At 40.4% G+C, this 12,795-nt stretch overlaps 1 protein-coding gene across 1 annotated transcript in view; it reads left to right on the forward strand.

Annotated features, from left to right (window-relative positions):
* cacna1eb (calcium channel, voltage-dependent, R type, alpha 1E subunit b) overlaps positions 1–12,795 on the forward strand; it is a gene marked incomplete at its 5' end in the record, with an annotated part of 150,700 nt that overhangs the window by 27,582 nt on the left and 110,323 nt on the right. Inside the window, 4 exons of the mRNA XM_079819516.1 lie at positions 1,025–1,215; positions 2,015–2,118; positions 3,068–3,183; positions 9,585–9,638. Of these exons, the coding sequence (XP_079675642.1) occupies positions 1,025–1,215; positions 2,015–2,118; positions 3,068–3,183; positions 9,585–9,638 (465 nt within the window). The remainder of the gene's footprint in view (positions 1–1,024; positions 1,216–2,014; positions 2,119–3,067; positions 3,184–9,584; positions 9,639–12,795) is intronic.

Consider the following 12,795-nt stretch of genomic DNA (forward strand, 5'->3'; position numbering starts at 1 on the left):
TGGGAAGCTTTTCAATTTGGGTAGTAATTTAGTGTAAATAAGTTACTTTGTGTAAAACAAATGCCAAAGTAATGCATATCTCCAGAAAGTAGACATTCTAAGCTTTCAAATGGTACCACAAATGAGCTACTCCACAGACATTTAAAATTTAAAGTATATACTTGATAATGTAATTCCGGATCCTGTACAGGGTCTGCAGAGTTTAAGAGGTTAAATACATAAAGTATATGTGTATTATTTAACTTATTTATTAAAATGCACTGTTATTTAATTTTTTATTTTGAGGAATACTGAGTCTGCTTTTGTGCAAGTGAGATGAGTAAATACATGTTCACATTTAGTCTAGAACAACAAAATCATCATGTTCACACAGCATTTTTTGGGAAAGTATTCAGATATTTTGTTGTGAATTCAAAAGTAATGCGTTACTTTACTAGTTACTTGTAAAAAGTAATCTGATTAGGTAACTGGTTATTTTTTGTGTGTTTGGTGCCCCAACACTGATAGCTTTATACTGTAAAGCTATATTAAATATAATAAATATAAAGATCTTTAAATATTAAAGATCTTTTTCCATTTCCCCAGCACAAAAAACTAATACCTTTACAGTCTGTTACATGACCACAGACAAAGTACCTATTTCAGTTTTTCATTCTAATGCTGAGGAGGACTCTAGTATAGATGCAGCATTCCATTTGAGAAACATCACTAAATGTAGTCACAGCAGACACTGCCCCCTCCAGACTAGGAGGATGGCATCCTACAAAATTCTAAATCTCTCTAAAACTCTAAAGTCTACATTGATGATTATTTTGAGCTGTAAAGCAAACAAAGTAAGCATCACTAATATACTTCTTTCACCAATATATTGTGTTCAGTTACCTAATGTTTAATAAAAAAAATAATAATGTTGTTTATCAAAAAGATGACAGTAGCATGACGTTTCTTTAATCTTTTGATTTGCTATCTTTTATTCAGTAGTCACTGAATGCATCATATAATATTCCTCTCAATGTTCTTTCAGATAATGAGACTGTGGACTCTTCTGAGGTTGAATTTGCGTGTGGAGTGAGGAGGTGCCCGGATAAATACACCTGCAGTGGCTCATGGATTGGGCCCAATGATGGCATCACTCAGTTTGATAACATCTTGTTTGCGGTACTAACAGTATTTCAGTGCATTACCATGGAGGGATGGACTGCCGTCCTCTACAATGTGAGTTCATGCAGTTTTATCGCTAACTGATTGGATTTATGTTTACATTGATAGAATACTTTTATCTTAATACATCCTCATTAACCTATTAATATATTCAAACTGCAATGTCTTATACTTGCTTTATAACTGAATATCTAATGTCACATTATCACAGTTTATTTGCTATAGTTTAGAAAATGGTAATAAAATATGACAAGAACTCAGAGTTAAACCGTGTCAGGACAAATTCATCTTGATAATGTCAGATAACTTTGATAGAATAGTATAAATGGATTACAATCAACCAATCAGTTGTCAGCTGTTAAATTTAAGTACACAATTATAATACATATTTAGGTCCACCATTTACCAAGCAATGTTTAATTTTGTTCAGTCTGTGGTGTAAAAGGTCGCTTTAGCAATTAAAGAAAAAACACTTAAGCAAAACATGGTCAGGTCAAAGTGTCTGAATTATTTTGGTCCCAAATGTTACTGTATGAAGAATTTTTGGGTATAATATGTCACAGTTTGCTTTATTTTGCTATCATCACTTGCATGGATTAACTATTGTGTCCTGCACCCACTAGTAAAAATGATATCTGTCTGAATCATTTTTGGTTTTACTGTATAACTGTGTATATATATATATATATATATATATATATATATATATATATATATATATATATATATATATATATATATATATATATTTATTTATTTTGAGAGATATATTGAACACCTAACCATAATCTTCGGGTGATCATTTTCAACTCAGGTTTTACTTTATACATCAATTATTGTTATTTCTCCACAGACTAATGATGCTTTGGGACCCACATGGAATTGGATATATTTCATTCCTCTCATCATTATAGGCTCATTTTTTGTGCTCAACCTTGTTTTGGGTGTCCTTTCTGGGTAAGAATTTCATAAATATTTCCCCAAAATTGTTTATTTATGATTATTTATTATTTAGTCATGCTCATGTTGTTCCAAACATGATTTCATTTTTGCCAAGAAACACAAAAGGAGGAATTTTAATAATGCAATGTAAAATATTACAATGAATGAGGACTGTCAATGATAATTACAATGAATGATCAAGCATCAAAAGGATGCAAAATCATCTACAGTAAATTATTTTACATGACTTGTGTACTGTAAAAATTATATGATCAATAAGCTATGACAATGTTTTTACATTGCCTTAACTCGTCAAAATAAGTTAAGCCATTTTCAACTTTTTTTAATAAGTTATACAAGATTCATCTCATTATTTTAAATCAGTTGAATGTAATTTAAGTTGAAATGACTTAAACTTACAAGTTTATTGTACTTAAAAATTTAAGGCAAATCAAATATGTACCAAGGAGAGCGGATGAATCTTTGCATAAAATGCATTGAAAGCTCCAGTCCCCTTTCATTGTAATTGCATGGAAAATGCATTTGTGTACTACAGAACAAAAATCCAAGTAAGCCTAAATGTTGATAGATTTTTCATTCTTGTGTGAACTAATCTTTAATCTTATTTATTCTTATCTAATAATTTCAGGGTTTGATATGCAAAAACTAATGCTTATTAGTTTTGTAGTTTTCGCTCAATGAGAGAATTGTTGCCTTCTGGTGAGCCTGCAGTCGTGGGTGGGCTGAAAACCACACACTCTGGATGATTGGTTCACTAGGGATTGATTACTGTACTCTTTGCCTCATTCAGCCTCCACAGTGTTTCTTAGCTGTTCATGCCCTTTATAGACTGTAAAAGGTCAGAACTTATAAAGCACTTAATTGATGTCCATTCTTTTGATCGTTTACTGAATTATTTTGTGAATGTGTGTAATGACACTTAATTTTCTAAATATTTCTGTAGGGAATTTGCTAAAGAGAGAGAGAGGGTGGAGAACAGACGGGCCTTCATGAAGCTTAGACGACAGCAACAGGTGGAGAGAGAACTCAATGGCTACCGGGCCTGGATTGACAGAGCAGGTACAAGTCAGAAGCATGTATTCATTTAAATCCAAAATATTGTTGGTTGTGCTATTCTACAAATGTTCAGACTTTGATTTTTTTAGAATGCTGTCAAATGCTTGATTTGAGGACTTGGTTTGTGTTGACAATACTGCTTGCAAGACTTTGCAATTGTACATTGCTTATTGATGTCAAGCAATAGAACATGTAGAGCTTGTAATGAAGGAACAACTGCTGCCAGATAAATGAGTCAGGATGGATACCGGTGTCATGGTTTTGTATGCTTTATTAGTGTTAGCATTGGTTGGTTGGTTAGTCATGTTTCATTCATGTTGATCAGTGATGTGTGTTTATTCAAGTCGGCATATTTTGTTATCTATTTTAGATGGGCAGTATTTTAATTACATGCATTTAAAATACGTATTTAATTACTTTTGAGTATTTTGTATTTTTCGTTAACAAAAATATTTTAAATGTAATTTGTAATTAAATACTTTGAGAGACTGTATTTTGTATTTAAAATACTTATTCAAATATTTCATTTTATTTCGCATATAATAACTTTCAGCACCAGGCTTTAAAGGACTATAGACACATAAAGTACGAATAGGACTACCAAATAGCCTACAGGATAGATCACAGTTTTAGGCTAGATGCAATAAAATCATGTGACATGGCACATCCTATTAACTTCACATTTCCGTGTTTCTCAGAAGCAGAAGTCATCATAGTAAACTTCTATAGCGGTGAATGAGAGACTGCATTAAATACAGTTTTTGTGTTCCCATTTGCTCAAATAGCAAAAGAAAAAGAGTAAAAAAAATATATAGAGAGAGATTGATAACGGCAGTCAGAAGAGAGATAGATGTCAACTTTACAGTCATAACTGCTGTAAACACCCTCATAGCAGCATTAACTAGTTTTTTTCCCCCCTATAATAAAAAGTATAGTGTTACAGTGGCAAGAAAAAGTATGTGAACCGCTTGCAGAATTTGTGAAAATGTGAATAATTTTAACTAAATAAAATAGATAATACAAAATGCATGTTATTTTCTATTTAGTACTGTCCTGAATAAGATATATTACATAAAATGTTTTACATATAGTGCCCCCGGCTCTTAATGCATCGTGTTTCCTTCTGGAGCATCAGTGAATGTTTGAACCTTTTTTAAAGCCGCACTAGGTAACTTTTGCTCTCGGGCTCCCCCTACAGTTGTGAAACAGTATTCAATTCAATTCAATTCAAATTTATTTGTATAGCGCTTTTCACAATACACATTGTTTCAAAGCAGCTTTACAGAAAGTGCATTTCATAGATGTACAGTAAAAATGTTAGAAAGACAATGTTAAAGAATAATGTTCGAAAAAGTTAATCAATCGTGTATTAATTTAGGCCATAACAACGCTGGCGTTGAGTCGTCTCTTCACAGGCGTGGAGTCGTCTCATCACAGGTGTCGGGGCATCCGAAGTCTCCATGAGAGGCTGGATACAAACTGGAGCTGATGAACTATTTACCTCGGGACTAGTGTCCCGAGATAACAACAGAAAAGCAGATGGGAAATGATTAGCGTAGCTGCTGTTCAGAATATTATATTAATGCTTTTGATCCGATTTAACTGTAGTATAAAAAGATAATTATAATGTGAATGCTTGGCTAAAGAGATGCGTCTTTAATCTAGTTTTAAACTGGGACAGCGAGACTGAACCTCGAACAATATCAGGAAGACTATTCCAGAGTTTAGGAGCTAAATGTGAAAAAGCCCTCCCTCCTTTAGTGGACTTAGATATCCTAGGAATGACCAGAAGCCTAGAGTTTAGTGATCTTAAAGAGCGCGATGGATTGTAGGGCGATAGAAGATCCGTTAGATACACTGGAGCTAAACCATTTAGGGCTTTATAGGTTAGTAGCAATACTTAGTATTAGTACAATAGTATTGTCCTCTACTACTGTCGTAAACTGTCATCCTACATCAGTGGATGCATCGCACATGCATTTGTTGACATGACAACTATGATAGCCCTGAACACTGCAGGAGTTCACATGCAGGTGTTCTGCTTGCGTCGCGTGTGAAACGTCTTCATCCCAGGTACAGTGGCATATGTTTCAGCATGTCATATGAATACAATTTCATGGGTTTTATTTTTTTCAAACGCCAAATGATCGCGATGCTCACGTTTACAAGCCAGCGTCATTATAGTAGCCTAGTCTATTGGTTCCCGTTTTACAGAATCTATATGATACTTCAATTCAATGTTTGAGTGATGGGTAATAACCATATATCGTCAATATTATAATATCAAGCTACCATAGATGAATCTGCAAATTCGAAAAATCGATTTGCATTATAGCTTGAGGCAAGACAAATAAACAAATATCACAGACATGTTAGGTATCCTAAAATATGATTTTGTACGTCTTACGTATTTACTTGCAAGAATGTAGCCCCTCCTCCTCCAGCTCATGCCAACGAGCAAACGCTGGCCCAATGTTGATCCTCCTGCCTTTAATCCGATCACTTTCTCGTTTTCTCTTTTTGCTTTCCTCAGACAAAACCTTTGCTTTCTTATTTTTCTGTGCTGCTTCGGCCATGACTATAACATTCGGCAAACAAATGATTTGCGAGCGATTTTTTCACGCACGTCCGAAATTAAGGAAGTGGGGATGGTGGTGGAAGTGACGTATATGCCGTAAAGCAGTCTAATTTTGTAGTTCTTTTTGTTCTCGGGTTACTACCCGAAACCCGAAGTTTAAAAGTACGATTAAAAACGATACAGACCCCGTCAGGCTATGGCAGACGTGTCATTCAACCTATTGTAAGTCGATGTATCATCACAAGAGTTTTGAAAATATATTATGAAGGTTGAAAAGTTACCTAGTGCTGCTTTAATAGTTGTGTTTGAGTCCCTCAATTGTCCTCAGTGTGAAAAGATGGATCTCAAAATCATACAGTCCCTGCTGGAGAGGGTTCTAATATGCAAAAGATGCTGGACCAGGAGGATTTTTCTGAAGAACATTGGGCAGTTTAACTGCTGAAAAAAAAAACAAGGGACTCATGAACCATCACAAAACAAAAAAACAGCCATGGATCATCCAAGGAACGACACACAGTATTGAGAATTAATGGTTCACAAACTTTTGAACAGGGTAATTTTAATAAATTCAGCTGTTTTTTTGTCTTGTGTAAAATATCTTATTCAGGACAGTACTAAATAAAAAATAACATGCATTTTGTATGATCTCTTTTATTTAGTTAAAATTATTCACATTTTCACAGATTCTGCAAGCGGTTCACAAACGTTTTCTTGCCACTGTATATCTACATAGATAAAAAAAAAATAAAAAAAATTCCAAGTAGTAAATCTTCTGATCTAAACGATGATATTCTGATATTCTATACTCTGATTGCTTGAACTTTTGTTTGTATTTTTGTATTTTCAAATTACTGGTATTTTAATTAAATTAGAATTTTTCACATCAGTATTTTGTATACATTTGATGAGTAAGTATTCATAATTTGTAATTAAATATTTTTTGATGTATTTGTGCCCATCTCTTCTGGCATAGTTTGTACTATGTATAACATTATGACCACTGACAGGTGAAGTGAATAACACTGATCATCTCTTCATCACAGCACCTGTTAGTGGGTGGGATATATTAGGCAGCAAGTGAACATTTTATCCTCAAAGTTGATGTGTTAGAAGCAGGAAAAATGGGCAAGCGTAAGGATTTTAGCGAGTTTGACAAGGGCCAAATTGTATTGACTAGACGACTGGGTCAGAGCATCTCCAAAACTGTAGCTCTTGTGGGGTGTTCCCGGTCTGCAGTGGTCAGTATCTATCAAAAGTGGTCCAAGGAAGGAACAGTGGTGAACTGGCGACAGGGTCATGGGCGGCCAAGGCTCACTGATGCCCGTGTGGTCCGATCAAACAGACGAGCTACTGTAGCTCAAATTGCTCAAGAAGTTAATGCTGGTTCTGATAGAAAGGTTTCAGAATACATTTTTTTGCGTATGGGGCTGCATAGCCGCAGACCAGTCAGGGTGCCCATGCTGACCCCTGTCCACCGCCGAAAGCGCCAACAGTAGGCACGTGAGCATCAGAACTGGACCACGGAGCAATGGAAGAAGGTGGCCTGGTCTGATGAATCATGTTTTCTTTTACATGGCCGGATGCGTGTGCGTCACTTACCTGGGGAACACATGGCAGCTGGATGCACTATGGAAAGAAGGCAAGCCGGCGGAGGCAGTGTGAAACTTTGGGCAATGTTCTACTGGGAAAACTTGGGTCCTGCCATCCATGTGGATGTTACTTTGACACGTACCACCTATCTAAGCATTGTTGCAGACCATGTACACCCTTTCATGGAAACAGTATTCCCTGGTGGCTGTGGCCTCTTTCAGCAGATAATGCGTCCTGCCACAAAGCAAAAATGGTTCAGGAATGGTTTGAGTAGCACAACAACGAGTTTGAGGAGTTGACTTGACAATCGAGCATCTGTGGGATGTGCTGAACAAACAAGTCGGATCCATGGAGGCCCCACCTCGCAACTTATGGAACTTAAAGGATCTGCTGCTAACATATTGGTGCCAGATACCACAGCACACCCTCAGGGGTCTAGTGGAGTCCATGCCTCGATGTGTCAGGGCTGTTTTGGCAGCAAAAGGGGGACCAACACAATATTAGCAAGGGGGTCAAAATGTTATGCCTGATCAGTGTGTGTTTAACACTCAAGTTTTTTGTCATATGTTGTGTATATGTAAGGGACGGGAAACAACCCTGCAATACCTGGGATTGGATGCGTCAAAGCATTGTCTCTTTTAAATCATTTCATTTGTGGCAACATGTCACTACCAACTCATCATATATGGATCCTCTTTCAGGACCCCTTGGCATCACTTTTTAACGCACAGGGTAGCCTTTTAAGGGGTGTTCACACTTGGCATGTTTGGTTTGTTTAAAACGAACCCTGGTGCGATTGCTCTGTTAGTGCAGTTCATATGAATAAGTGTGAACGCTGCCATCTGAACCCTGGTGCGCACCAAACAAGTGGACCGAGATGCGACCCTAAAAAGGACAGAATGCTCAAGCGAAACCAGTTTTTTCTCGTCATAGTCGTGATGTTGCCCATCACAGTTCGGTACAGGCATCAGAAACCATGTCTATTTCAGCAGATCTTTGTTTGTGTGTGACGGAGGGATTCCTCCCACTGTTTTGACTCCTTTACACATTTTATAAGCTCTTCACGAGTTCTCAGCTGGTCAAAATACCACCAAATGTAGCTACGCACATACAACGAGCGCATTTAGCCAAGAACACAGCATTGTTTTGGATGCTCTGTAAGTTCTGTCACGAAATATACAAAATAAAAAGCTGAACAATCAGGATGTGAACATATCGTTATGCCTTTAGGTTCGTTGTTAAAATGCCAATGTGAACTGACGCTAAGCGGACCAGGACTAAATGTTTTTTTTTCTTTGGTCCAGACCAAATGAACCAAGCAAACCGAACTGTGAACACGTCATTTTTCAAGGGGTCCTGACTAAGTGTCCATATGTGACGAGTTGGGAATGAGAATGTGTTGCTAAGCGAGACAGAGCTTATAAGAGACAAAAGGCATTCACTAGTCAACAATGAATTGATGACAAAGTGATCAGAGAAGGGATGGGTGAAATGTTCTGGAGGAGTTGTGGGAAGACAGAGAGGAAACGTAGTTGTGTGCTCTTGAGACTAGTGGAAACAGGACACCACATGATTTTTAGATGCAGCTGATGCAGTAATATCTGCTGATGGGACACCGTAGATGTGACAGTAGCTTCATTCATGATGCTTCACTGGCTAATTATTTACTAGCAAAGCTGAATGTTCAAACTTGGATGGCTACTATGCTACTAAAATATATCCAGTACACTCTTAAAATCACTAAGACTACTGTGGTATCTTTTTATTTGTATTCTTTTGCTTTTTAAAATCATTTCAGCCAGGCTAGCAAAGTTTCATGTCTTTACCCAGGTTCAGTGACAGACTTTGCTCTGATTGTGTACTACACCTACACCACTCTTTTCACATTTCACCCTGCCACCCACCACCTGAACACAACATTCAGGTGAACATGAGTATGTGAAGCTGCTCATTCTCCCACGCAGTGAAGGGTCAACAAAAAGGTGAAACTGACTCACTGACTGGAGTGTTTGTATATGTGCCTGTCTGTGCTCAGAATAGTTGATGCTTCAACAGTATAGCAGATCACTTCTAAGAGGCCTACAAATTGCCATTTTGTCATAAGCAAACTGAATTGACCAATAATCGATTTAATTCATTTTGAATTAATTATGTTAATTTAATGTTAATGTTATATTAATATTCTCTCTCTCTCTCTCTCTCTCTCTCTCTCTCTCTCTCTCTCTCTCTCTTAAAGAGGAAGTAATGCTTGCAGAAGAAAACAAGAATTCTGGGAGGTCAGCATTAGATGGTATGAATTTCACTTTGCACAAAAAATAAGTGTGTTTTCTTATTTATGTAGAGTTTGGTTTTTAAATCAGATTTAAACATAAAATTCAAGACTTTTACTTGAAAGCTCTGACTTAAAGACTGCTGTTATTCATTAAATTGGATATTAATAATCATACATGTACGGGTATAACCTGTGTAAGAGTTTAAAAATAAATAATGCCTATTTTAATGCCTAATAATTTGGAAATGGAGATTTACAATTATTTTTACAATTGGGAGGCTAATGTCAGCTGCAATAAATGCTTCCAGACAGAAACAACATATTTATATTTACTTGAATCCGTATACATTTGTCACGGTGTGACTTTTCCTGAGGCGGAACCATAGTGGCAGAGATTTGTTCCGCCCGGATCAAACACCACTACTTCCGGGTTCCCGTCCCCGCGCCAAAAATCATAGAGTATTGGCGGCAGGTGCTCCAATAAACAGCGCGATCTCCGGATTGGGTGAAGGGGAGGTAGGAGGAGTACAAAGAGGGCCTCCAGAAGTCAGTCGGGGTCAGTCGTTGCAGCGGTCACACACAGCCGCAGCTGTTAGTTCCGGGTCGGGCTCAAGCTGAGCGTGGTGGTAGCCGCTTCCAGCCGTTGCGGCGAGAGGATCTGGGCATCTGGGCAAACAAAGGATAACACGAGGTGGATATTGTGGACTGAGCGATCAAAGATCCGGAGAGCTATAAAGAGAAGAAAAGAGACGAGGCTGAGTATAATACAGACCGAGTTTTGCATTGTGATTCAAGTGTCAAGTGTGTGTCCGATTCTGAGAAGTTACATGCAGGACAGTTGCCGGAAGTGCTAATGAGCAAATCCCTTCGGGAGAGAGAGCACAGCGGTCAGGACGCGAGCCAGACACTGGAAGAGAGAGCACAGCGGTCAGGACGCGAGCCAGACACTGGAAGAGAGAACAAGACGAGTACACGGGTTGATCAATGTGTGAGTACCCTGAGAAACGTATACAGTAACAACTTCATCGGAAGTTTATCATCTGTGAGCCTTGTGACGTTGAAACTAGGAAAACGAGTGGCCCCACCGCGGAGAGTGAGCGTGGGAGAGCCAGAGACGGCGGACAGTGAAAGCCGCCGGGGTGGTGTAGCAGCAACGTCCTTTTCGTTGGTTCTTCGCTATACCAGCGCTTCAGCGATCCCCCCCCCCCCCCCCCCCCGAGATAAACGACGCGGGAAAAGTGGCTTAAGTACACCTGGTTAGTGTGTAGAGTGCCGTGGGTGAGTCAGCATCTTGACTTTGAGAGTGTACACCTGGAATCTGCTTTGTTGTGCTGTGTGTGTGCGTGTCGTCCCAGAGACCATTATCCAGGCTGACCAACTCTCTGGGGAAGGTACGATCCCGAAGCTGGCGGAGTAACTAGCCCTAACCATTCACGCTTTGAACCTCACCCTACTCTCTGTCTCTACGGGGGTAGCACGACCGGAGCCAAGTAAGCACTCTCTTGAATAGCCATTTATACGTGCTTGTGTCGGAGGAAATTGTGTGTGCGTGTGCAGGGCCCGAGGAGAGGAGAGGGGAACGCTACATACTCCCGGAGCAAAGTCATACTTACCTGCACTTACCTATGTGAAACCACCTGGAGAAGCGTCCGATCCAGCACCACCGTCGTGGTCAAGCCCCCTTGAGCCACCGCTATCACGGAGCCTGGAGCAAGGAGAGAGAAACGGATGAATCGTGTCTACGGAGTCTGTGAGTGATATCCATTGAGCAAAGTCATACTTACCTGCACTATATGTGAAACCACCTGGAGAAGCGTCCGATCCAGCACCACCGTCGTGGTCAAGCCCCCTTGAGCCACCGCTATCACGGAGCCTGGAGCAAGGAGAGAGAAATGGATGAATCGTGTCTACGGAGTCTGTGAGTGATATCCATTGATCAAAAACATACTTACCTGCACTTACCTGTGTGAAGCCATCTAGAGAAGCGCCCGATCCAGCACCACCGCCGTGGTCAAGCCCCCTGAGCCACCGCTATCACAGAGCCTGGAACAAGGAGAGAGAAACTGATGAACCGTGTCTACAGAGTCTGTGAGTGATATCCTTTGAGCGAAGTTTTACTTACCTCTATGCCAAACAAAAGTCCCAGTATTGACCCAGATCCAGCGGATGCCCCGGAGGTACCGACTTCTATGACACCGGCCCCTTGATCCATTCTGAAAGGAAGCCGTCGGAGCACGCCCGAGAGAGAGAGGTACCCCTGTCGCCCCGTTCCCCTGTACTTACCCGTTCTACCCCTGTGTTCAGGAGAAGGAGCAAGCCGTGGCATAAATCCCCCGAAAGGTCCGCCCTGGGAAAAAGAAAGAAAGAGACAAGTGAGCACATAGCAGGACATGGAAGCCAAACATTGAGAAAAAGGATGAAACGACTTATCTGAGGTTCTCCTGCGGAGAGAGCCGGTGAGCTCTGAGGCGGTGTCCTCACTCTCCAGTCCTCTTGGATTTTAGCCCCCTCACTTCCCCTTCCCCCCAATTTTAAGTAAATTAATAAAGACTTGTAATTTTAAACTTTACTCCAGTGTCCTCGTGTGTCTGGTCGTCTGGGGTATCACTGGGAACCTCCCCGAGGTGAAAAATAAGGGAGGAGCGGGACTCACGCGGTCCGCTCCGACCTGTGACAGATTTGGCGTAGTCGGCAGGATTTCACCTCGGGTTGAGCGACCAGGGATCCTCAGATGGCCGACGACGAGGCACTGGAGGACCCACCCCGAGTCATGCCAGTATTCATGGGAAACCCCTGGGTCCAGAAAAATTGAGGAAGTGAGTCAGAGATACGCCTCTCCGAATGACTGGCTCAGATCGAGTATCTGGCCGGGCTACAGGGACTGAGCGTGACCCAACAGCTGCAGTTTGCCCTCAACTCCCTTGAAGGAGAAGCACGGCGGGAAGTCCAAGCCGCCCCCGAAGCCGTCCGAGCCACCGCTCAGTCTGTGTTTAGATTCCTGACGGAAAGGTATGGTGATGCCACCCCAACTGCGGTTCTCCGGGCCCAGTTCTTCAGCAGCAAGCAGGGCCCCCGCCAATCCGTCAGAGCTTTCGCCCTCCAACTACGAGAGCAGGTTACCAGGCTACAGGGACGCCCGGACCATGGTCTCGGCAACAGCGAGACCCTGTTGAGG

Source organism: Gobio gobio (genome assembly GCF_949357685.1).
Source record: "Gobio gobio genome assembly, chromosome: 6".
NCBI lineage: Eukaryota > Metazoa > Chordata > Actinopteri > Cypriniformes > Gobionidae > Gobio > Gobio gobio.